We start from the raw sequence: 25,560 nt of genomic DNA, 5'->3' as shown, positions 1-25,560 counted from the left end.
GGAGGACCAGTGTGAGACTGAGGGTAGCCTGGGCTACAGAGAAAAACTCATCTTCAAAAATTAAATCAGGAAAAATAAATTTAAAGGAATTGTTAGCTGACTTGACCGACCATTTTTTGTCACTGAACCACTTAATGTCTTTTGGGGTTGTTTGTTTGTTTGTCTTTTTATTTATTTATTTTTCCAGGACAGGGTTTCTCTGTGCATCCCTGACTTGCCTGGAACTTGCTCTATAGACCAGGATGGCCCTGAACTCAGAGATCCTCCTGCCTCTCCCCGCCCCCAAGTGCTTAAATTAAAAGTGTACACCACCATGCCCAGCAGAAAATAATACTTTTCACAGTCTACTGCTTTTCTGGCCTGAATCTTACTCATTTTTCTCATGGCCCCAACTCAGCCAAAACACTGTTTTACAACACCACCACTAATTCTGATCTCTTTTATGGAAGTGTATAGAACCCAAGGGAATTAGGCAAGTGACAAAATCAACCATCGTCTTAGCAACACGTGGCAGCTTAGATCCAGGTCAGAGTGGCGTTCTGCTACAGGACAGGCAGAATTCTCTGCACTCATATGTATTTTTCTGGGACCTCTATGCATTCCACGGGTGTCCCCAGCTCTGGAAGGAATGTTCAGCTTACAGGAGGAACTGAGCTCTTTTTAACCCTCTGGAAATTAAAAAGAAAAAATAAAGTTTAAAGAAAAAAACAGAAAGGAAGGAAGGTGGACAGAAAAAGAATATAATAAAGAATAATTGGGAAAGAAGCAGCAAAGGACCCAGTGTGACCAACTGTCCCCAAACCGTCCCACTAACCTTTGCTGTTTCGGTTAGGACCCTCACACTCACACTCACACTCACACACTCACTTCCAGGGGCTGCACTAAAATACCATTTGTCTCTGAGCCACAGTGTCTTTGTGAGGTACTGTGTTGCAAATTGCTGTTGCTGGAAGACCAATCGTTACACAGTAATGATTGTGAATGGACTTTATAACAAAACTTATATTCATCATTATTAGCTTTTCTACCCTCAAGGAAGTCATTTAAGGTTATTTCTCTGACCTTTAAAAGCCAGATACGTTAAATGCGGTAACTACAGAAAGTCGAGAAAAGTACTCGTTTGACGAGTTGTTGCTTTTGAAGAACAAAAAGTAGACAGAATACCGACAGCTTCACTTTTTCAAAGAAGGAAAACACAAGTACTGACAACAATCTACGAGGACAGTCAGCATTAGCCCCGCAGCTATATTTCCTTTCAGTATCTTTAGTGCAACCACATTTTAGCACAGTGCAAGACCTGTGTGCAGCCTTTGTTGTTCTTTTCAGGGTTTGGTTTGGTTTTTGTTTTGCTTATGTGTATGACTGCTTGGTTGTATGTACACCACATGCATTCAGGTACACTCAGGGGCCAGAAGAGGATGTCATTACTGGAGCTAGAGTTAGTTACAAGCCCTGGTGAGCCTCCAGTGTGGGCGGTAGGAACCGAACTCAAGTCCTCGGCAAGAACAGCAAGTGTGCTCAACCACTGGACATTTCTCCATCCTTCTGTTTAGACTGTTTGAGACAGGATCTTCCCTGTAACCCAGGCTGACTTCAAACTTACAACATTTCTCTTGCCTCAGTCTCTCAAGTGGTGAGATTAAGGAAAATGATGGCCACACCTGCCTTGCATTATACTTTCTAGCCTAATACTGTACCTTTACTAAGAAGGCTTTTTTTACATCATCCAATAAGTTACTGAAAGTTATTGTATTGATTACTTGTCAATATTGTATCCAAATAGATGTAATTATTCACTATTGTTTAGAAATTAGGTGGTTTCAAAATTATTTCATTATAAATAACATTTTTTTATTTTTATTTTTTTTATAATAAAAGTAGGGGGCTGGAAAGATAGCTCAGAGGTTAAGAGCACTGACTGCTCTTCCAGGGGTCCTGAGTTCAATTCCCAGCAACCACATGGTGGCTCACAACCATCCGTAATGGGATCTGATGCCCTCTTCTGGTGTGTCTGAAGACAGTGACTTTGTACTCACATACATAAAATAAATAAGTAAATCTTAAAATAATAATAATAATAATAAAGGTAAACTAAAAGGAAACATAAAACTAGTGTTGTATTGTGCTTGAGACAGTAATCCATCGATATCTATATGCTGAAAGTTTTAAACTAGTACTCAGTAGTTTTCAAGGTGCCCATCAGATGTTTTGATTCTAACTTTACTTGTAGTTTATAATAAAAATGTTAGAAATCCCAGTGTGGGGCTACACCATTTATGATTTTGGATGAAAGACACACACTGTATTTATATTTTTAAACATGTCTTAGGCAGCACAATAGTTGGGCAATTGCCTACCCTCCGTGAGGTTAGAATCTACCTTCTTATCTATAACCCAAGTTATTACTTACTATGTTTTATCTGAGCTGCTCTTAGCTCTGATTGGCCAGCCCACATAGTCATGGTTTTATGGCTCAGCTAACCCATAGCGGCTCTCCTTTCTCCTCTCTCCTCTCCTCTACACTCTTCTTTTATTCTATAGTGACTTCTATTTTTTTCTTCATGGTGTTCTCCTTAAGGCCATAAAAACCTCAACGCCACCTATGTCTCTTCTCCTCAGCTATTGGCTGATGGTATCTTTATTTACCAATCAGAATTAACTTGGAGGCGGGTCCCAGGGCCTACATGTAGACTCTAGGTTTAGGGGACCTGCACTTATCATTACAATAGACAGTAAAAGACAAAACATCAACAATCCCCCTTTTTGTCCAATAACAGCATGGAGGGATGGCAGCTGCCCAGCTATTGTGCTGCCCAAAGCATACTTAAAAGTATAAAGGCTGTGTGTGCTTATCATCCAGGAGGCGGGTTTTTTTTTTTTTAAAGTCAAGCAAAGCCAATGTTTTTTTATTAGATATTTTCTTTTTTTACATTTCAAATGCTATCCCAAAAGTTCCCTATACCCTCCCCCCCCCCCCCCCGTGCCCTGCTCCCCTACCCACCCACTCCCACTTCTTGGTCCTGGCGTTCCCCTGTACTAGGGCATATAAAGTTTGCAAGACCTAGAAGTTGATGCTCACAGTCATCTATAGGACAGAACACAGGGCCCCCAATGGAGAAGCTAGAGAAAGCACCCAAGGAGCTGAAGGGGTCTGCAACCCTATAGGTGGAACAACAATATGAACTAACCAGTACCCCCCAGAGATCGTGTCTCTAGTTGCATATGTAGCAGAAGATGGCCTAATCAGCCATCACTGGTAAGAGAGGCCCAGGAGGTGTTTTTATGGGGAATTCCTCATAGTGGTCAGAAACTAGAAGAAACTGGAGTGGCCACCAAACATAGATTCGTGCTATAGTAAATGGAATACAGTGTTCTGATGAAAATTACATATTAGAGCCTACACGTCAACACAGGTGAATTTGAAAACATAATCTCAAGCCAAAAATACAAGACATGAGCCAGGCATGGTGGTATAGTACTGAAATTCCAGCATTTGGGAGGTAGAGGCAGGAGAGCCAGAGTTCAAGGTCATCCTTGCTACACAGTACCTTAAGGCCTTACCTGGACTATATGAAATCCTGTCTCAAAACAACAACAAAAGAGGCAACATGCTCTAGTCTTGTATGTACACCCATGTACATACCAGCAGCACCAACTGCACTCAAGTTAAACAAAAAGGGGGAGGGGCATAAACTTGAGAGAGAGGAGGCCCAGGGTGAGGGGTCTAGGAAGAGCTGAAGGGAAGGGGGAGGGGGTTCCAGTGAAAATACATTATACACGTGTATGAAATTCCCAAAGAATAAAATTATGTTAAAAAAAATAATACAAAGCCCAACTACAAAATGGGGTGGCAAGACATATTAATATATGCCATATTATTTGTTATATTATATACCATATAACTTAAAGTTTGGAAGGAGCTGAAGTATGGGCATTTTGTTAAACATGCACAGTAGCAAAGTTATTGTAAGTAGAAAAAGAGCCAAGGGTAGTTACAGCAGGCTTGCTGGAGAGAGGGGCCAATGGAGGAGGCAGGGGGATCCCCTAGGACACTGGCAGACAGTGTTCCTTTACAGCTATCTTGACTCACTAAATGGCACGGCCATGACCTATGCAATGCTGCTCCAACACATTCCATTCCTACACGTGAACTTTAAACACAGTTACTGACCAGTCCCCCCTCCTCCTGACTGATTTCTACGTGAGAAGCAAAGCTCTGACCTATTTTTATAAAGTGCCCCATTTCTCCTGGGCCATCTGTATCCTAACATGTCTCTTTCCTGCCAGTTTGCAGTGGCATTTTTTTTTTTTTTTTGGTTTTTCGAGACAGGGTTTCTCTGTATAGCCCTGGCATCTTAATCACCTGTTTTGCTTTTAATGTCTACTGTCTCTTGCTGCCAGTCTATTTTGTATTATTACTGACCCATTCCATCCCATAGTGCCATCTCCATTACCAAATTATGACCATTGGTCTGGAAAGATGGCTGACTAGTTAACTGCACTTATTGCTCTTTCAGAGGACTTGAGTTCAGTGCACAGCACCCACTGGAGCTCACAGCCACCTGTATCTTCAGCTGCAGAAAGAATCCAATGCCCTCTCTGGCCACTGTGGGTATTGTCATATATGTGACATGACACACACACAGATGCATATATACATACATATAAATAAGAGTTAAAAATAAATATTTTTAAACATTGAGAGCATTGCTACCACCTTTTCTTTCTCTATGACCATCTTATCTTCAAGCTACTTTGAACTCTCAGAAAGCATAACCCAAATTCCTGTGATTTTTTTTCCAAGTCTTTTTGTGTCCCTTTTAAGGCATGCTTTTCTTTCTCACTCTTTCAAATTTCCCCCATGACAACTGTGGGAATCTGTAATGAACACAACTTCATCCACGTGAAGCCCTGACAGAAGACTCACTCTCAGACTGTGAGGGACTGGGGTACTGTGTGATAAACACATTAAAGGCTAAAGAGTCAAGCCACGGGGTGGTGCGAGAATCAATCACTCTGAGTGGGTTTTGCTATGTGAGTGTGACTCTCTCTTTTGTTCTTGGGGATGCAGACAGGATATTGAACAGCAGCTGGGCTCCCTCATCTTGGCCACGGATATCAACAGACAGAATGAGTTTCTGACCCGCTTAAAAGCTCACCTCCACAATAAAGATTTGAGACTGGAGAATGTACAGGACAGACACTTTATGCTTCAGGTAAGCAACAAAAGCCACCTAGCCTGGCCAAGTGAAAACACTTAGGGATGCAATCAATGATTTTAGCACGTTTGAGGAGCTGCAAGCCATGGTAAAGAGTCGTGACCTACTTTGTTAAAAACTCTGAAAGACATGCAGCTGTTAAGTGCTTTCCAAACAAGCCAAAACAAGGTTTCAGAAAGTGGAAAATCTCTCGGTTTTCCTTGTTTGGCAACTGCCTCATCACAGAGTAACCTCAATGGCAGGTTGCATGTGCCAGTAAGCATACAACCCTTTGTCTTAGTTACTATTCTATCCCTGTGAAGAAAACGTTTAATTGGAGACTTGCTTACAGTTTCAGGGGGTGAGTCCATGACAGTTGTAGCAGAGAGCCTGGCAATGTGCACAGGCATGGCACTGGAGCAGCAGCTGAGAGCTTACATGTTGAGACAGTAGCATGGCAGAGAGAGGAGAAGAGGAGGAGAGGGGGAGAGGGCAAGAGAGAACTGTGAATGATGTGGGTTTCTGAAACTCAAAGTCTGCCCCCACTAACACACCTCTCCAACAAGGCCACACCCCCTAATCCTTGCCAAACAGTTCCACCACAGGAAACTGAGCATTCAGATATATGGTCATATGGGGATGATTCTACACCCCTGTATCGGTACTACTTTACAAAAAAAAAAACACACTGCTAGGAATCACACCCTGGAGGGATGGCCTTCACCAGGATTGACACAGCGAGTCCAACCCTTTCTGCTTTACCCCATGGCAAGAAGCCACTTATGCAAAAAAGAGGGATGTAGTCAACCTAAGAACGAAAGTTTGGCCCAGTGTCCAAGTGAGAGCCTTCTTCATGTTTTCTCTCATCATCCTGGTCCCTTTGGCACAGATGACTGCATGCCCAGGGATGGACCCTGAACTTATCTAGACAGACCAACGTTAACCAGAGTCTGAACCATAGTCATTTTGTTCCAGGCCTTTACATTGTAGCTACCCAAAGAGCTCAGTCATGCAGGAACTACTCAACCTGCAGGTGTAGAGCTATACTCATCCCCTTCTTTCTAAACCAGGATTCTAAATACTTAAAGCTTAGTACCTAAGTGCTTAAAGCTTAGTACCTGAATGCTCAAGGATGAGCCAGATGTTGACTTAAATGGCTCAGAGCAACTTGTAACTGAAATATTTAACCCTGCATTTCAAAAGAAACCCTTGCTAACTCAAAGGAATCTTTAAAATCCCCTAAAGGACTTCTGCCCCTTACCTAGCCAACACATGTGCTGGTGCCCCTTCTAGCCAAAGAGTAAACAAGTAGATTTATATGCTAGTGCCATCTAAGGCTCTCCTAGACCCCAACACTCCTGGCTACTCTGTGGTCTAAAGAAATATGTTACAGCAATAAACACTGCTAGTGGGCAGGTCTCCAGGCTGCAGTGTCTTAGTAGTTGGTGGTCAAAAAGGAGAACCTTCTTATATGGGAATTCAAGAGAACTCTCCTAGAATCATCACTACTAACAAAACCAAACAGACACCCCAGATCCAGAGCGATGTCTGGTAACCCAAGTCGGAAACACAAGACTGCCAGGTTTAATATGACTTAGTAGTATCTTGGCTGGCAGTCTAAGCATGTTTATACTACACAGACATGTACATGCAAACACGCTTTAAGACATACACAGAGAGTGTCAACGTGAGAGTATCTTCCATCTGAGACTGAACTGACAACCAGGGAGGCTGCATGGATCTAACCTAGGTCCTCCGTAGATTTGTTATAGTTGTATAGCTTGGTGTTTTTATGGGACTCCTAACAGAGGGAGTGGGGGGGGGGGCTGTCTCTGACAGTTTTGCCTGCTTTGGGGGACCCTTTTCCTCCTACTGGGTTGCCTAGTCCAGCCTTAATATAAGGGAAGTGCCTAGCCTTATTGAAATTTGATATATGCCATGTTTGGTTGATATCTCTGGAAGGCCTGCCCTTTTCTCAAAGGAAATGGAAGAGAAGTGGATGCGGAGGGGAGAGGTGGGGGAGATGGAGGTGGCAGGGGGAGGGAAAGAAGGAGGGGAAACTACCACCAGGATGTAATGTATGAATAGTTTAATAAATTATTATTGTTTTATTTGTTTATAATTATAGAAAATTAATATAATTTAACAAATAGAATAATTTTAAAATTCAATGGAAAAATAAGAACAGTGACTTTCAGTGATCATATTTGAGTCTGGCCAGATCCCTGCAACAACCTGTCTCAGAGGGATAGAATAACATAAGGAGCCAGACCAGGGCTTTCATTGGCTTGCCCACCTGAGTCCTCTCCAGGAAGCTCTGTGCCCTCGAATGGTGACTCTTCTCTTCTCATTGTTATAACGTGGGGGGTTCTGAATGAAGGGCTTTGTGCAGTTGTGAATAACAGTTGTCTCCTGATAAAGCATGTCCCGGAGGTCCTCTGTAAACATGGGCTTGGTACTTGAGACAGACAGGCGGACCTTGCAGCACCTTTGGCTTGGGTACATTTGCAAATGAAGGAACATTCTCTCTAACCGCCCTGTCTCTGTGCCCTGTCAATTCTCAGATCGCCTTGAAGTGTGCTGACATTTGCAATCCTTGTCGTATCTGGGAGATGAGCAAGCAGTGGAGTGAAAGGGTCTGTGAGGAATTCTACAGACAAGGTTGGTAGAACCCACAGCCAAGGCTTCCTCTCCTGACTCCTTTTGGACGGTTCTCCCAATAAAACAGGAGCGGCTAACATCTATCCTTTCATCTGCTCTAATTATCCTAGCCTTCTCCTTTAACTTTCTTGTGACTCATCCAACCCTTTAATGGGGAAGAAAGACTTAAATAAATATAATAAATATCACAGACTTATTATGGAAACAGGTAATAACAACACAACACAATGAATCAAAGCAAGATGCACATACACATACAGACACAGACAGCCATATATGTGTGTATATGTATATGTTCACATATTTGCTGAGATACATACAAACAGCCAAGCGTGTGTGTGTGTGTGTGTGTGTGTGTGTGTGTGTGTGTGTGTCCCCTGTGACTGTAACAGTATGGCAGACAAGTTTGATTTTTGCTCTGACCTTCATTTGAATGAGCTGAGCACAGCCTGAAGGCTAAGCATTGTTTGGAAGTCAATGTCTTCCATTCTGAGAGAATAATTCAGAGCCTCTTGTATGCCTTTTTCTCTGGTTCTTAAAACTTCCAATGATACAGGTCAAAGTTAGCCAAGAACTAACAAGAGTTTACAAGAGTTAGACCATTTGAATTCAGTTTCAACAATAACACATGTGGGTTTTACTGTGGAATGCTGAATGGCCCTAAGGTAGACCATAATTTTTTTTCAAAGGTTACCTTCCTTCATAAGGAAGGCAGTAAATCAGCAAGCAGAATCTTGATGCTGGGTGGGAAGTAGGCCTTTACACACAGGCTTGATTCTTCAGGCTGGGTTTCAACATTCACAATGTTTGCTCGGGCACCAGCAGGGCCCTCGTGCTAGTGACAGCATCAGGTTTAAGAGACTGGGAACAAATAAAGCTTGAAGTGTCCCACATACCAGCTCTGTGAGGAGGTCAGACAGCAACAGTGAGCCTTTTGGAAAAATGTCCACTGAAAGATGTGTCAGTGACATCTCGGTGGTTCCAATGACAGAAGACAGAGTAGGGCTGGGTTCACACAAGGCCAGAGACTCTGCTCACTGTCACAGTCCAGGAGTAAAAGTGCTCACGTGACTTCTGTGCCTCTGGAATTTCATGTGCACTCAATATGAGTCATGAGAAGTTAGAATCGCAGTTCTTGTTGGCCAAGACATAAAGTCTCCACTGAGAACAAAAGTAAGCATGGTGAAGTTGGCGCAGAGAGGGTTTTAAGTTAGGCTGAGTGCTTGCTTCCCGCTGTGATACATAAACTATTGAAATAGCAGCAGGAGAGAAGGGCTACAGTATTGAAGATCAAGATTCTCCTCTGGCCCACTTGCCTCTGATTCCATCATGGGCTATGATTGGTGTCCATTGTGGCTTAAAGCTTTGATCTGCCCATCGGACACTTAATTCAGACTCTAGGCGACTTGGGGACAGTGGTTACACCACTTGGGCAGACACAGAGTTCAGGAATCAAAGTTACTAACTACAAGAAATCAATGGCATGGGGCAATCAGGTTACTATGTTTCTTTGCAAAAACCTGCCCTAATGAGATGCAGCACAGTTACGTAGAAAGACTGGGAATGTTTGCCACCACGGTCACTAGGGAAGCGCTTTCACCTACACTCAAATCTCCCAGCAGACAAAGGAACCAAGGAACAGACTTGTTCCCTTTCAGTTAAGGGTCCTGCAGTCCAGACATCCTGTCTGCTTTGAGAAGAACAGACTTTGCTCATCGGAGCTATCTTTTTCCCTATTGGATGTCTTTTAACTCTATAGGAATGACTCCTGTCATCTTGATGAGCCCCATCTGGCTTTTGCTTGTGGATCTGGACTCAAATGCCAGCTCATCTCCCCAGCAGCCAGGCTTCTTTCAACAGTTCTTAGTTGTCTCTGCTGCTGCTGCTGCTGCTGCTGCTGCTGCTGCTGCTGCTGCTGCTGCTGCTGCTGTGAGACAAGGCCTTGATATTTAGGAGAGGCTGGTCTCAAACTTACACTCCTGCCTTGGATCCTAGGATGTGAGGACCACTATGCCCAGTTAGGACAAACATGACGGATATCATGCATTATATTAAACAAACAAAAAAATATCCTTTAAGTTGAGGTTTCAGGTACAGGGTTGGGTGGGGAAAAATGGCAGCTTATGAATTAGGAAAACTGTGAGATCAGGAGATTAGGTACTCCTCCCCTCCAGTCCTCAATGCTTTAAAAAAGTTCTTTGTAAATATGGGTTGATATGTCCACAATTAACCTACTTTTCCAGAAGTTTTTATTAAACATCCACCTCTATCTTTGTCTAATCCTCAGTAAAATGTATTTTTATATGAATAACTCTGCATGGGATGTTACAGTTGCCATCAAGAAATATGGGTGGTACCATTGTAAGACCCCAAATGCTAATCTGCAACATTCCCAGAGGGGAGACTGTTCAGTTTTCCTCTCTGTACTTTCTACGTTGATTCGTAGAATTCTTGAAGACAAGTGTTTCATACTTGTCTGGTGAGTAAGAGAAAGAATAAAGAACACCTCACAGAAAGACAGGTAATGGGACAGGCCTGTAATGGAGGGCTCATTGCTCTCCAATCTATGGTATCTCTGAGGCTCATGTGGCTAGCTAAATTTTAATTAATTATAATGTAAAAAGAAGTTAAAATTTTAGTTCCTAGTGTGTTGGACATGCTTCAGAGAGTTCCCAGAATAGAGTGTGTAGAAAACTTTTCTATCACTGAAAATGGCAATGGTACCTGCCACCAAGACTGACAACCCATGCTCAATCCCCAGATTTGACATGTTAAAAATAGTCTCCTCCTACTGATTGTCCCCTACCTACACACACACACACACACACACACACACGCGAGAGAGAGAGAGAGAGAGAGAGAGAGAGAGAGAGAGAGAATGAATAACTAGATGCAATTTTTAAAAGTTTGTCCCACTGTCAAGCATACCTACTCAAAGGAGCCACTGTTAGGGATTGTTGATGCCCTGTGGGTTTGTCTTTAGGCAGCTCTGTAAGCCAGTGGTCCTAAGGGGTTCATGAATATTCCAAGGGAAGGAACAGTAACCCCCAGAACGATTTCCTCCAACTGGATCATTAAAGTTTTTGGTACACATTCTATGAACTCTTAAACTGCTATGTGTTTCTTGTTCTTCTTTCTTCTTAGGTGACCTTGAACAGAAGTTTGAACTGGAAATCAGTCCTCTTTGTAATCAACAGAAAGATTCAATCCCTAGCATACAAATTGGTGAGTTGAAATCTGGGTTTTGTTTTGTATTTTTAATAATCAGCTGAGCATCTCTACAAAGAGTCTCAAAATAATAATAATAACGATAACAACAACACACAGCCTTCCAGAGATCTAAATGGCTGGGGCCAAACAAACACTTTAATCATGACCAACCTTTTAGAAAATTTTCATTTGAAAAATCAAAACAATTAAGGAATGGAGTTTGTTATAGATCTTTAACTAACTTAATACTAAGTTCCAGTGTCAACATTGTGAATTTAGAATAGAGTGAAAATCAAGAAAGACTTGGTAGTACATCCCTATAATCCAAGTACTTGGGGTGATGAGCTGCTAAGATCGTATATCCAAAGCCAGCGTACACTTATGTAGCAAACTCAAAGCCAGATCAAGCTGCCTAGTAAGAGCCAGTATTGAAAACCAAGAGCTCAGAAGGTGGCTTAGAAGTACAGCACTTGCCTGCAGTGTGCAAGGCCCTATATCCATCCCTAGCACTACAAAAAGAACAGGAAGTGGAGCCATGACTTGGTCAGTAAAGTGTTTGCCAGGAAAACTCCAGGTTCAGGGAGAGACCTTGTCTTGAAGTACAAGGAGGACTGGGTGAGGAGATGGCTGCCAGTAACGTGCCTGCCTCACAACACACAAACGTGAAGATCTTCGTGTCTAAGAAGTCAGGCACAAAAGCCAGCACTGAGGAGTTTCAGAGGCAGCAGGATCCCTGACAGACATTCCCTGACCTGCTGTCCTAGCTGAATTAGTGACAGACCCTGTCTCAAAAAATGGTGACTGGGTAAACGGCTCAGTAGTGAAGAGCATGTAACTGCTCCTGCAGAGGACCAGAACCTGGTTGTTAACACCCATGGCCTGTGGCTCACAACTGCCTCTGTGGGCACACACACCCACATGCCCATACCCACACACAGGTACACATACATATATGAAAATTAAAAGAAACTATTTTTTAAAAAATAATTTTTAAAATATAGGTAGAGTGTAATCTTGGGAAATCATCCAGTGTATCTCTGACTTCCACACACAGGCACACACACATGTGCACTCACACAGCCATACATGCACATGTATGTACATACAAACAGCATACATGTACATATGCGTGCACATACATATTCATGCATGCACACACACACCAAACAATAAACAATAGTAGTAAAGAGAGAATCAACTGAGAAAGATACCCATTATTGGCTTCTGGCTTCCCACTGCATGCACACATATATGCATACCCATATACACATATGCAACCGCATGCACACACAGAAACATACCACACATACAGAAAAATAAACTCTAAGTCAAACTGAATTAGACATTCACAGCCTCTTCAGAGCTCAGAGGGTGGAAATCCAAATGAATCAGGCTTTAAGACCCTTCCCATGTGAGTTAAGTGCTTTAGCATCCTTCAGGGTGTGTCCTTAACCTTTATCCGCAACAGTTAAATCCATGGCCTAGTCCCTAGGCTTGAAATCCTAGAGCCCTGCTGTCCCCTTGTGGCCAGATGACAGTGTTTCTCCACTCTCTACTTCAAGCCACATTTCTGTCCTGAGCTCATGAAGCCACACTCCCTTTCAAGTGTCAACCATGGTAAGCAGCCCAAGTGTGGTCTCATTGCATCCACAATGATTTTTGCTTTATCTAATCACATTACACATAAGGTCTTTATGCAAATCAAGTGGGCAAACTTTTACTTGCTTCACTTTAGTGAAGGAAATATTTTTGCTCTCCATCTTAAGGCATGAATTCTGTCTACATATAAAGCTAGCCTTTCTTCTCCTGCAAGCGCTTCTGTTAAAACCAAGCACAGCTAGGCCTCTTTTCCTCGATGAACTCCATCCTTGACATCCAGTCATTCGTGACTTTGCACAGAACCACCGCAGGCCATTTCATTCATAGGGTGGCAGGTTTCAAAGCTATTAAGCCTTGGCATTGGGAAGGAAAGGGGCATCTGCGAAGATGAGCTGAAAGTGAAGAAAGAGAGAGAGAGAGAGAGAGAGAGAGAGAGAGAGCGAGCATGTTAGAACCATTCTGCTGACAGCCATGGAGGGAGGCATCTAATCCACAGTCCCACAGAGACAGCCTTAAGGTCAGGAACTAGCAACCATTCAGCCACAGCTACAACCATCTTAATGGAATGCACACACACCAGATAGGTATGTTGGATTGGGTAGGTTAAAAAATAATCCATCTTTTTCCAAATCCCCTTCAATATTCTTATGCTGTTTTCATAATTAAACTGATTCACTCCAAAAATCCTTATGGTGTGAATTAGGAGGAGTGTTTAAAAAAAATAGAACCCTTGGTGGGCATAATGGCACAGGCTTTTAATCCTAGCACTAGGGAGGGAGAGATAGGCAGATCTCCGTAAGTTCAGTGTCAACCTGGTATACAAAGTAACTTCCAGGACAGGCAGAGTTGCTAGTGAGAACATAACTGTCTTAGTTAGGGTTTTACTGCTGTGAACAGACACCATGACCAAGGCAAGTCTTATAAAGGACAACATTTAACTAGGGCTGGCTTATAGGTTCAGAGGTTCAGTCTATTATCATCAAGGCAGGAGCATGGCAGCAACCAGGCAGGCATGGTAAAGGCAGAGCTGAGAGTTCTACATCTTCATCTGGAGGCTGCTAGTGGAAGACTGACTTCTAGGCAGCTAGGATGAGGGTCACACCCACAGTGACACACCTACTCCAACAAGGCCACACCTCCTAATGGTGCCACTCCCTGGTCCAAGCATATACAAATCATCACACTACTGAAGGAAGGAAGGGAGGAAGGGAGAGAGGGAGGGGCACAGGGGAGGGAAGGAAGGGAGGGAGGAAGGAAAGAAGGAAGGGAGGAAGGAACAGAGGGGCATAGGAGAGAAGGGAGGGAGGGAGGAAGGAAGGAAGGAAGGAAGGAAGGAAGGAAGGAAGGAAGGAAGGAAGGAAGGAAGGAAGAGAGGCCAAGGCCCAGCGCACGTCAGAGTCACTTGGGGGGGGGGGGGAAGATATGACAGCAGACATGCTACCTCAGCATCCATGGCTTCATGCTTCAGTTATGAAGTTTTATAGTGGGGTTCCTAATTCTGAGACTCCCTTTGTTAAACTCTAGATAGAAAGAATCTTGCCAGGTTGCTGCTTACAACACTTTGAATCACGTTTCCCAAATTGAAAAAAAAAAAAAACTTTACCCTATTAAGCACCCAGCCTAGACAGGCACAGGGCTGATTTCAGAGTTCAGTCCTGTTGTCATGAGAACACATTTTGCCTCATTGTATGTCCTGGTTTTCAGCTTAGTGATATATGGTAGAAAGGGCACTTCCATGGCTACTACATCAGAATAAAAGCAACAAGAAAGAGAAGATGGTTATGAAACAACTCTTGGTCCCCCATTACACAGCTGCCAGCTCTTACAGGTTCAGACTGGCATGTGTAACAAGGCATATTAGACTAAATTAGAAAACCTTGAACAGGTAAGTCTAATGATCTACAAGCTCTAGCCACACGCACACACACACACACGCACACACACACACACACCATACACACACACCCATTTCTCCACTGGGTTCTATACAATGTCACTATTTTTATTTTCTCTCTTCTGAATCCCCTGACTAAAGCATCTCCTCTCACCTTGTTGTCCTCTGTGTCTATTGTATTGACTGATGGAGAAGCCTGTTAGAACCTTTTCTTTTTCTTTAGTTTTGATAATTCTGTACATGTATGTAATGAAATATGATCATTTCTATTCCCTATTCCCCCTTCAACTCTCTCCATAGCTTCCCAACACACACACACACACACACACAACTTCATGTCTTTTATTACTTTATGACCCAAGTCCAATTAGCACTGCCTCTTGTGATATGGAGCCATTCAGTGGAGCATATGATATCCTTAATAAAAAATTATTATCCCTGTCCCAGCAACTATCCACTGCTAAAGACAACTCAATATGAATAGGGCCTAATACCCCATCTCTGCAGGAATTTTAGCTGGCTTGACTTAGCTGTACAGGTCGTATCCATGACTGCTCTGAGTTCATGACTAGAAGACAGCGTCCCTCAGTGCTCCTGCCCATCCTTTGACTCATTCCTTATCTTTGTCTTCTATCCCACAATGCTCCCTGGGTTTTGGGGATGGGGGAGTGGCTAATACCGATGTCCTGTTCAATGCTGAGTACTTCGGTCTCCTGCTCTTAGCACTTTGACTAATTGTGCCTTTCTCAGTCACTGTCCACTGCAGAAGGAGGCTTCTCTGACGAAGGTCGAGAGCAGCCCAGATCCGTGGGTATAAACACTAATAGAAGACAATTAGACAGCATGAGCACTTGGTGGAATAAGTTCTACCTTCGAGCCTGTGATCTCTGTAGCCATAAACTTCTGATTAGGATTGCAATTCCAGACAGAAAATCCTTTCCTGTGGAGCAGCCTCAAATCTGATCAGAAAGCAACCGGTTAGCTTGGAACATTCGCACACTGGTGAGCCGGTAGATGCATCTTGCCTGGCAGGTCATTATTGCAGCATGTAGGGTCCAGCACTGGGTAAAGACATGCTTTCCTCCTATAAAGCAGCCTGCATGATACCTTCTGGCAATGAAAACCAAGGAGGAAGCTTCCCAGCCAGTTTGATTTATTTCTCTGTATCTTACATTGGAATTGTGTGGTATCTTCAGCAACAAGGTCTCACAGTGTAGTTGTGATGGGTAACCGTGGGCAACAGCAATAGTTCACATTGTTTTGAGACCTCTGGGGCTTCCTGAACCAAGAATTCATAGGACAGAATTCCAGGCCTTGTACCACAATTTCCTTTCTTTCTTTCTTTCTTTCTTTCTTTCTTTCTTTCTTTCTTTCTTTCTTCCTTCCTTTCTTTCTTTCTTTCTAAAGATTTATTTATTGTTATAATGTGAGTACACTTTAGCTGTCTTCAGACACACCAGAAGAGGGCATCAGATCCCATTAAAGATGGTTGTGAACCACCATGTGGTTCTGGGAATTGAACTCAGGACCTTTGGAAGAGCTGTCAGTGCTCTTACCCACTAAGCCATCTCTCAAGACTTTTTCATACACTAGTTCTGAGCAAGTCATCCGGTATTTCCTTGTTTCATCTCCCGACGAGATGGCTCAGTGGTTAAAGCCTGCACTGCTCTGCCTCTCTGCTTCTTATCCCAGTCCATAATGAGATATTCCTGAGTGCCAGTCTTACTTAGGTGGGTTTGATTTTCTGCGGAAGTAATTCACATTTGCTCAAAAAGAAGTTGCTCCCGCACCTCCTTCCTCCACACTCACTCCTCCCCTCTCTCCATCAATTTTAAAAGAATGAATCGAATGAATCCCTGAATGGTAAAATCTATAGGAAGACTAAGAAAAGTTTCCTTCAACCTGAGTCTCCTATAAACCCCCCCTCCCCTTCCCACGGTGCCGGAAGGACTGTACCAGGCCCAGTGAGCTCATTCCTGGAGTGTCTGGCAGCACACTGGTGGGACAGTTTCTCAAGCCTGTCTGAGGCTTATTCAGACCTTAAAATCTCTTTCTCACCCAGAGCAAAAAAGTCTTCACATAAAATAGTACAAGTACAGAGGTGACCCCAGGGTAACGTCAGGGGGCAAATGAGTTGAACTTTTTCTTATGTTGGATCTGTAACTGTTCTACTTAGGAAGTAACACTTTCTAAAATTCACAATTTGAATTTCAGAAGACTATCATTTTACCACATTTTCTAAACTCTCAAATATCTAATCCCTTCCGATGTAAAGAGGTGAAAACGAAATGGCGGGTACAAAAGGAAATCCTCACAGCTGAGTCTCAGCGCCTATGAGCACGGCCAGTCAGACCTAAGCATTGACCTTTCCTGAGCCTAGGTTAGCTCAAAGACACAGCACAAGATTTAAGTCACGTTCACCATAAGAGACTTCAGAAATGTACAATAACCGTTTACACTGCAGCCTCTGCCTCCCTAGCGTTCCCGCAGGCCCAGTGTCTGCCGTTTGTCCAACAATAAAACCGGGTCAAGTCTTAGAATTCACATTTATAAATATAAAGGGTTGGTTGCTGGGGAAAATGTTATAACAAAAAAAAATCTGCCTTTTTTTTTTTTTTTTTGCTTTTGCTTCCATTTTAAGGAAGCACAAAGAACCATAAATAAATCCAAGTTTGCGATAATTCCAATAATTCCACTCTACAGAAAGCTATCTTTGTTTACTGTGGAAAGCACATTAACAGAAAGGCAGGGATGGACGGCAATGAGTGTTGGACGATTAAGAGAATAGATACTTTATCTGGACATGAGTGTAGAGTCCTGTAACCTCAGCACTCCAGAGGCGGAGACGGGAGGGTCAACGCCCATTACTTCAGCCAGGAGCTTTAACCATTTAACTAGTGTTAGCCATTTACCACAAGAATTCTGAGGGGCTGGTTGGTTCTCAGCTCCTTTTCCCAAAAGCGGAGGCGAAAGTACAAGGATTTTAAGCAGGAACCATGAAACTAAGGGTAGTGAGAATATCATGTTTGTCCACCCATGCCTGGCCGGGTGCACTGTGGGTCTCAGCCGCGTTTGTGAGGGAGGTGGCTCTGACCCCTTGTGGTGACCTGGCCTGTGACCTTGCCTGTTGCAGGTTTCATGACTTACATCGTGGAGCCGCTGTTCCGGGAGTGGGCCCGGTTTACTGGGAACAGCACCCTGTCGGAGAACATGCTAAGCCATCTCGCGCACAACAAAGCCCAGTGGAAGAGCCTGCTGTCCAATCAGCACAGACGCAGGGGCAGCGGCCAGGACCTGGCGGGCCCCGCACCTGAGACCCTGGAGCTGACGGAAGGTGCCACGCCCTAAGGTAGCTGTCTGCTGGAGCACGGCCATCTGTCCATTCACAGGAGCACGGCCATCCGTCCGACTGCCCTCGCAACAAGCCCATCACGCTGGGTTTCGATGCCACCCGCCTGCCACTTACCACCTCCCTTCGTTGATCCAAGTGTACAAAAGCCATTGTCACCTCAGCATTAGCTGCCGAAATGGGCGGCTCTATCCCGTCATTGGAGCTGATTCTGGGGCGGCTGCCCCAACCGAAACGCCTGGAAGTAAGAAAGGAGTGCTTCTGCCGCCGTGTTCGCCTCTGGCCCTTGGTCACGCTGACTGGCAGTAGCTCCTAAGTCTAGAGCATTTTAACTTTTGCCATCGGACAGCTGACCTGCATGACACCAGCATACTTGGAACTGCAAGATTGGTCTTGCGTGCCAGAGCACAAACGAGAGTGTGAGAGAAAGTACTTTCTATTTTAATAATAATTATTATTATAAAATAATAAATCTTTTTAACTTTTATATTTCATGCACCAGACAATGGGTCTAAAACTTTGGGACAAGTAATACTCAGTGTACCCAAACCTAAGAGGGGTTCATTATTTTGCTATTGACTCTATGCCACATTGGGTCCGAGATGTGGCACCACTGCGATTTCTGAAACCACGCGTCCCCTCCCATCTGGTGGAAGGTGCTGTACAGCCCGTCCCTTTGCACCGTTAGCCAATCCGTCTTTTACGGATTCAGTGACCTGTTTATATTCACAAGTGTACATTTTCTGTAAATACCAAACGCTACTGATTCCCATGCCAAAATACACGAGTATTATGGGATTGCTACCTGTATAAACAATGGCACTGTGAACAGAATACTGTTAGTTTTATCACAAGAGAATGCATTTGTAAATATGGTATAGAGTTTATTAATATACTGTTGTTCGCAGATAAAGGCCTTAACTTTAAACATTTTTCCTCTTCCCAAAACTGCCGAACCTAAATCCTGACAGATGTCTTTCTGAACTGCCTGGCCCCAGTGACCATCTCTGCTTTCCTGCTAAGGTCACAAGCCAAAACTGAGTACCATCTTGAAGGAAACTTTTTTTTCGAAAACCTCTCATGCATTGGGAACGTAGTTTTTAATCTATGGCACTAAGTATGGTTTCCTCCGATTAATGATTCCCTTTCAGCAAGATGTAAATCACTTTCCAGCACAGCAATGCTGCACACAGTTTTAACAAGCTGGCTGATAAGCTTGTGTTTTTGTGACTCCTGTTGTGGAACACGGGGTACACCAACCTCAAGGAAGACACAGCAGGTCTCAAAAGCCTTGTATGACCCTGTCACCTAACCATCAGGGAACTCCCTGCCCCCATGCCACACTTTTGTCTGATACGGCTACAATACCAAAGTCCCTTTGGTCCATGGACGGTTGGTGTGCGTTTCTTTGGTGTTGATAGTAACTGAATTATTTACTTTTTTCTATAGTTTCATGTGAACAACTGCCCAGCTGTTTGGCTGAATTTAATCTTATTTAAGTAAAGAAGCTATTTCAGTTTTATCAGAGACTTTAGCTTTCTAGAAGATCAATGTGGTTCATCACAGCTGCAGTCAGCAGACTCAGCTTGGAATTGTCATCTGTCTGCAGATGCTTGGCTGTAAAATCCAGTGTGTACGCATTCTTACCCAGCTGAACTATGCATTGAGCCTTTTCCTCGTGAGTTCTAACATAATTAATGTTATATGGAAACTGCCAATGCTTCTTTCTCTTTATCTTAAGTAGTGGGAGAGGGGGCATTTCTGCCATGATCAAGCCACTTCTCAAACTGACAGCAACAGCTAGCTCTTACTTCCTAAGTGCAACTAACGTGGGGCTCTCTGTTTCTCCTAATAACGCAAGTGAAACATTCAAACCTTGCCTGGCTTGGAACACGTTCCTACAGAGAGATTGGGGCTTACAGAGTTAATGTTGTGGAAGGAATTGGAAAGTTGATTATATTTTCACTAGTATAAGCAAGATTGTCAGATGGGACTAAAGGAAGTCTGAAGAATTTGCAAAGTGGGTGGATGGCGCTGACGTCACTGATATGGGTGAGAAGGGAAGTTTTGAACACAGCACTAACTTGTGCTTTCTGAAGCAGCTACGGACTGACATACATCTTCACTGCTATGGTATTCTGAAGCTCCGAGGTTAAGCAAGGCCTCACATGAGAATACAGCAGAAAGATTCCTGCTTCAAAACCTCTTAGTTTGGATTGTAGCCATCTGTTTTTATGCATATGAGATCGAAACAAGGAGATCAATTGCTCAGGATGACAAAATAGAAACAGTAAAGAAAACATTGTCTTTGGCCAGTGGAGTCTCTACCTGGAGTTTAGGAAATATATTTGCTTAAGCTACAATTATATTGTAATTGAATTAGGATAGGGCATTCTTGGCAGTTCCAGGTTTATAGGGAAAGATTTTCATCTACCAAACATCTAATAGTTAAAACACAAGAATAATAAAAATCAGAAATAGAGTGGAGGTAGACGTGGCTGCATGTTTCTACTGTCTGGAAACTTTGTGAGATCCTCATGTGTTGAGAAAAAATTAACTGTGAAAACTCTTTTCTGCCTGCTAATGGCTCTCTTGGAATAATTTAACACAAGTTGTCCAATAAGTCTTGGAGACACGGCCCATGTGTCAATATCGTCTTAACGCTTTTAGTCTTAGTCTGCTAGCCCACCTAGGTCGTGGATGATCAATTGATGACTTTAGAAAGGAAGAATTCAGAGAACTACTTTCTTAATAATACATAAAGATCTCAGAGACAGAGAGAGAGAGAGAGAGGAAGGGAGGGAGGGAGAGAGAGAGAGAGAGAGAGAGAGAGAGAGAGAGAGAGAGAGAGAGAGAGAGAGAGAGAGAAGGAGAGAGAGAGAGAGAGATGTGAACATGAATACATCACTATCAGGTCTGATGACCAAAGCCTACTTTTCTTTGCAGCCATCCAATCCGCAGTCAGACCTGATACCTGAAACCCTTACAACCCTTACTTCCGGGTTAGGTTAAGTAAAAACTAGTTGTCTCTCCTCTCCCTGCTTACAGCTTCCCACAAAGGGCCTTGGAGGGCATCTGCAACCCTGCCTTCAAATAGCCCTTCCTGTAAAACATGGAGCTGTGTGGCCTTTTGTGTTGAATCAAATCTGCTCACTGGCGTTGACTTGGTTATGAGCTTGTATTCCTCATGCTTTCATCTTTTAAGACTGTAAAATTGTGTCATCTTGTGTACACATGTAACTTTAGGGAGGGAAAAAAAAAACCTTGTGAGTTTTGCTCAAAATGTGGCCTAAATATTCATTGGCATGTCTATCCAGATGAACATTTAAAAATAAAGATAATTTCTTTAAAATATCACAGTATAAAAATATCCTGACTTTCCCCATATAACACATCACCAGCCTACCAAATGGGAATGTTCCCAATAGGAAATATTCAAAGAGCAGAGTTGTAAACATGGTCTGGGTGACTCCTTCTCCCAGGGCTGCAGAAATGTCCCTCTGAATAAAGACTGCATTTGTTCCTGATCTACAAACCAAGTGAGAGAAACAGGCTACCATCCTCTTCTGCACTTGGGCAGAATCCTCTATTTTTTATGACTTCTCAGGCACACGTACGAATGAGGATAAGGTAAAGATTATCATTCTGTATTCTCCATCCCCGTGTTATTAAGACTGATGTTCAGCATCTCACTGACTCCTGAATGCCTCCCATGTGAAAGCAGAGCTCCTTTTCAGTTGTGAATGTTCTACAGCATAAAGCCAAGGTCAAGTCAAAGAGAGAGAACAATGAAGATCAGACACAATCCAGGCAAGTATGGAGATCTCACTGAAGCTGACAAGTAGGAAATCATGTGACCAACGAAAGTACAATCAATATTGATGGAGTAGTTGACACACACTGGATGTGCTGCATATCAGGACCCAAAGGACTAGGCCCTTCCAGTAGAATCTGCCTCATGTCGAAGGGTGGTATTTCCAGGGAGTGCTTCTCTTTCTTTTGAAACAGGGCCTCACTATGTAGACCAGTCTGGCCTCAAACTCATAGAAAGCCACCTGTTCTCCTCTTAACATCTCAAACGAGGGAAGATTCTTGCTTCCAGGGGAATGCTATAGACAGTTAAATTCTTAAGTAATGACTAAATAAGAAGCTCCTTAGCCACCAACAGTCCATAATGGAGCTTTTGGTTCTTGATTAAACAAGAGAAATAGTTGGGGGGAGGAATAAGCTTAAACTCACATGGATTGAAAGTTATCCTGTCTTCATTATCAAAGCAAACAACATGCCATTGATTCAATTAACTAAAGTGCTTCAAATTCTAATTTTGTGGGTGCTGGTTTAATCTTCAGTATTTCTCCCATCTAGGGAAGTGATGTGGTAGAGCATTAGAGGCGTGGCTCTTAAAACCAGACACTAGAATTCAGGAGCTTCATTATCACTTTCAGGTTTCATTTCTCTAAGCCTCTGTCTCCTCATGCATAATATGATAATAACACCTACATTCTGGGTTGGTTGTAAGATCAAAACTAAATACCATCCATAAGAGATAGAGCATGGTTTCCAACAGAAAGGAGCTCGGTATCGTTTGGGTCTGGAATGGCCCTAAAGGCTCAGTCCTCAGGTTGGAAATATTGGACACAGTGGAACCTTTAGAAGGTAGGATGCTGGATGACTGGAGATATACTATTGAAGGATGCAATGGGTCCCAGCCTATATGTTCTCCTTTGCTTCGTGGATGCCATGAAATTATCAGCTTCCTCTGTCATGTCCTTCCACCAAGACACACTCACTGCTTTGCCATGATTCCAAAATATCAGGCCAACCCAACTGAAGTCTCTAGAACCATCAGCAGTGTGATTTGTCTCCATAATTTGATTTTCTGATACTTTTGTCATAATGACAGAAAGGTGGAAAGTGTAGGGATGTTTAACAAATGCAAACTGGCCTATTATTCAAGGGAGAAGGTATGAAGTAAACCCTGAGATGCACCTTTCCGTATGTCACATCAATCTGTGTGCAGCTCAAAGCACAAATCCCATTAATAGGCACTGCTCATGATTATATCCACAAGTAGCCAGGCTGGTTGTAAAAATAATCTTTATATTCAGTACAAAACACTATAAAATAATTAAGGGAAGACCATGTTCTTTGAGTACCAAGAGTACGCCAATAAGACCAGGGAAAAAAGAATACTTTCTCTTCTGGTTTTAGTGTAAATATTCCTTGACCAGCCACAGATAACCAGTCTGGCTAGTCTAATACTTTTCTAGAGTTGACAAGAATTCAACTCTGGCTACAGAGAAAGTTTAGTTAAATAAGCAAAATTTGATAGCCTGCCAAGTGTTCAGGGATTCCACTGAAATCCTACAAACCTCGTAAATACTATCCACAGCAGTTTCCAATGGCCCTGTCTTTTGTAACTTCATCAGATCCTCTGTGGCTATTAAAGTAACCAAGGGCTCCAGAGGAATCTAAAGCGAGGTGGAAAATAGATTGTGTTGCTAATCTAACGTTCCCCTAATCACACCGCAATGTGTGTGCTAAAGGATTTGTGATAGTGTTCTCCCAGAAAAAGAATGGCTTCCCTGTCAAGGAAGCTGGCAAAAAGAATGCTTCAGGGTTTCTCTTCTGCCGCTTTTCAGAACTCACCCAAGCTATAGACCTCACCAAGATAGGACTAGTGAGATGGCTCCTGTGGCGCCAGTGGGGACTGAAATCAGGACGCTTCTCTCACCTGCCCCACCACCACCACAATCACTCCATTTGGCCTTTTGCTTTCTCTTGAACAAGGAATTCACTATACAGCCTTAAATTTGTCATCTTTCAGCCTCAACCGCGAAGTGCCGGGTCAGCTTACTGGCTGGCCTATATGTTTTGTGTATGTGTCTGTGCATGTGTTCCATTGTTATTAATGGTGTTCTGTTTTGCTTCCTGTTGTGTGATAAAACACCCTGATCAACAGCAACTCTGCGATGAAAGGGTTTATTTGGCTTCTAATTCCAGGTATACATGGTCCCCATCATTAAGAGAACAGGAGGTTGGAGCAGAAACCTCAGAAGAATCCTATTGCTGGATCATTCACTCACAGACTTACACTTGGCAAGCTTTCTCATCACAACCAACCATTGGACTAAGCACTGGGTCTCCAACGTAGGAGTTAAGAGAAAGGACTGAAGGAGCTGAAGGGGTTTGCAACCCCATAAGAAGAACAGCAATATCAACCAACCAGAACTCCCAGAGCTCCCAGGGACTAAACTACCAACCAAAGAGTACACATGGAGGGACCCATGGCTCCAGCTGAATATGTAGCAGAGGACGGCCTTGTCCGCATCAATGGGAGGAGAGGTCCTTGGTCCTGTGAAGGCTCAATGCCTCAGTGTAGGGGAATGTGAGGGCAGGGAGGGTGGTTAGGTGAGGGAACACCCTTATAGAAGCAGGGGGAGGGGAAACAAGGAAAGGGGATAACATTTGAAATGTAAATTTAAATATATATATATATATATATATATATATATATATATATAAAGCTGTGGTTGTTGGGCCCCAGAGCTGGTCAGTTGTCTTTACTTCCTTTTCTCCTTTCCTGAATTTCCTCAATGGCCCACTGATCAATAAGAGTGTTAAGTTTCCATATCTATATCTATATCTATATCTATATCTATATCTATATCTATATCTATATCTATATCTATATCTATATCTATATCTATACCTAGATGGATAGATAGATAGATAGATGATAGATAGATAGATAGATAGATAGATAGACAGATTCCTACTTACTGCTTATTTTTATTTATACCTATAGATAGATAGGTAGGTAGATAGATAGACAGACTGACAGACAAACAGATAGATGATAGATTACTACTTACTGCTGATTTTTATTTATATCTATAGATAAATAGACAAACAGACAAACAGATAAACAGACAGAAACACAGACAGATAAACAGACAGAAACACAGACAGATGGAGAGATGATAGATTCCTACTTACTGCTGATTTTTATTTCATTATGATTTGACAGGATACAAAAAGTCTTTTTATTTCTTTTGTATTTTTAAGCCTGTATTTATGACTTGAAATGTGATCTAGTTTTAAAAAATTCAAAAAGCTTCTGAGAATGATATATAATCCTGGAACACTGGATGGAATATCCTGTAGAGTCTGTGAAGTCTATTTCCTCTATGATATAACTTGATTCTGAAGTTTCTTTGCTGGCATTTTTTATTTTGTTTGGGTTTATGCTTTGGGTTTCTTGTTGTTGTTTTGTGTTTCTATGTGTTGTTTGTGGTGCAATTTTTTTTGTAATTGTTTTTCTTTTTTTTGTTCTTACCTTGTCTAGGCAACTCATCTATTTCTGCAGTAAGCAGCAGTTCCTGAAAAGATTTGTAACTGGTCTAGGCCTGACAATAAATATTACTGTAGCATAGTGGATCGATGCTCCATAACCGGTAGAAAGCAATCAAACACTTATATTACCCCTTCAGAGACTACGTACGAGACCATTGTAGAAAGGCGTTGGAAAGCGTGGTATAGAGAGGCAGAGCATTGTGTACCTTTTTCCTCTGAACACAAACATTCTTTCTTGGAGGGAAGAGGGAGGCTCATAAAATGCAGGAAGGAAAATCAAACATAGAAGCCCA

At 42.7% G+C, this 25,560-nt stretch overlaps 1 protein-coding gene across 4 annotated transcripts in view; it reads left to right on the top strand.

Moving 5' to 3' along the window:
• Positions 1 to 20,795, top strand: part of Pde7b (phosphodiesterase 7B) — a 334,788-nt gene extending 313,993 nt beyond the window's left edge. For all 4 annotated transcript variants that reach the window (XM_085842676.1, XM_021174159.3, XM_021174160.3 and 1 more), the window contains 4 exons: positions 5,072 to 5,216; positions 7,763 to 7,859; positions 11,004 to 11,084; positions 17,696 to 20,795. In XM_085842676.1, the coding sequence (XP_085698802.1) occupies positions 5,072 to 5,216; positions 7,763 to 7,859; positions 11,004 to 11,084; positions 17,696 to 17,910 (538 nt within the window). In that variant the 3' untranslated portion in view covers positions 17,911 to 20,795. The remainder of the gene's footprint in view (positions 1 to 5,071; positions 5,217 to 7,762; positions 7,860 to 11,003; positions 11,085 to 17,695) is intronic.
• The last annotated feature ends 4,765 nt before the right edge of the window (positions 20,796 to 25,560 follow it).

The sequence above is a fragment of the Mus caroli genome, unplaced genomic scaffold (assembly GCF_978045245.1).
Source record: "Mus caroli unplaced genomic scaffold, Mus_caroli_1 scaffold_9, whole genome shotgun sequence".
NCBI lineage: Eukaryota > Metazoa > Chordata > Mammalia > Rodentia > Muridae > Mus > Mus caroli.
The sequence above is the reverse complement of the archived record's forward strand: the minus strand, read 5'-3'. Positions and strand labels throughout refer to the sequence as shown.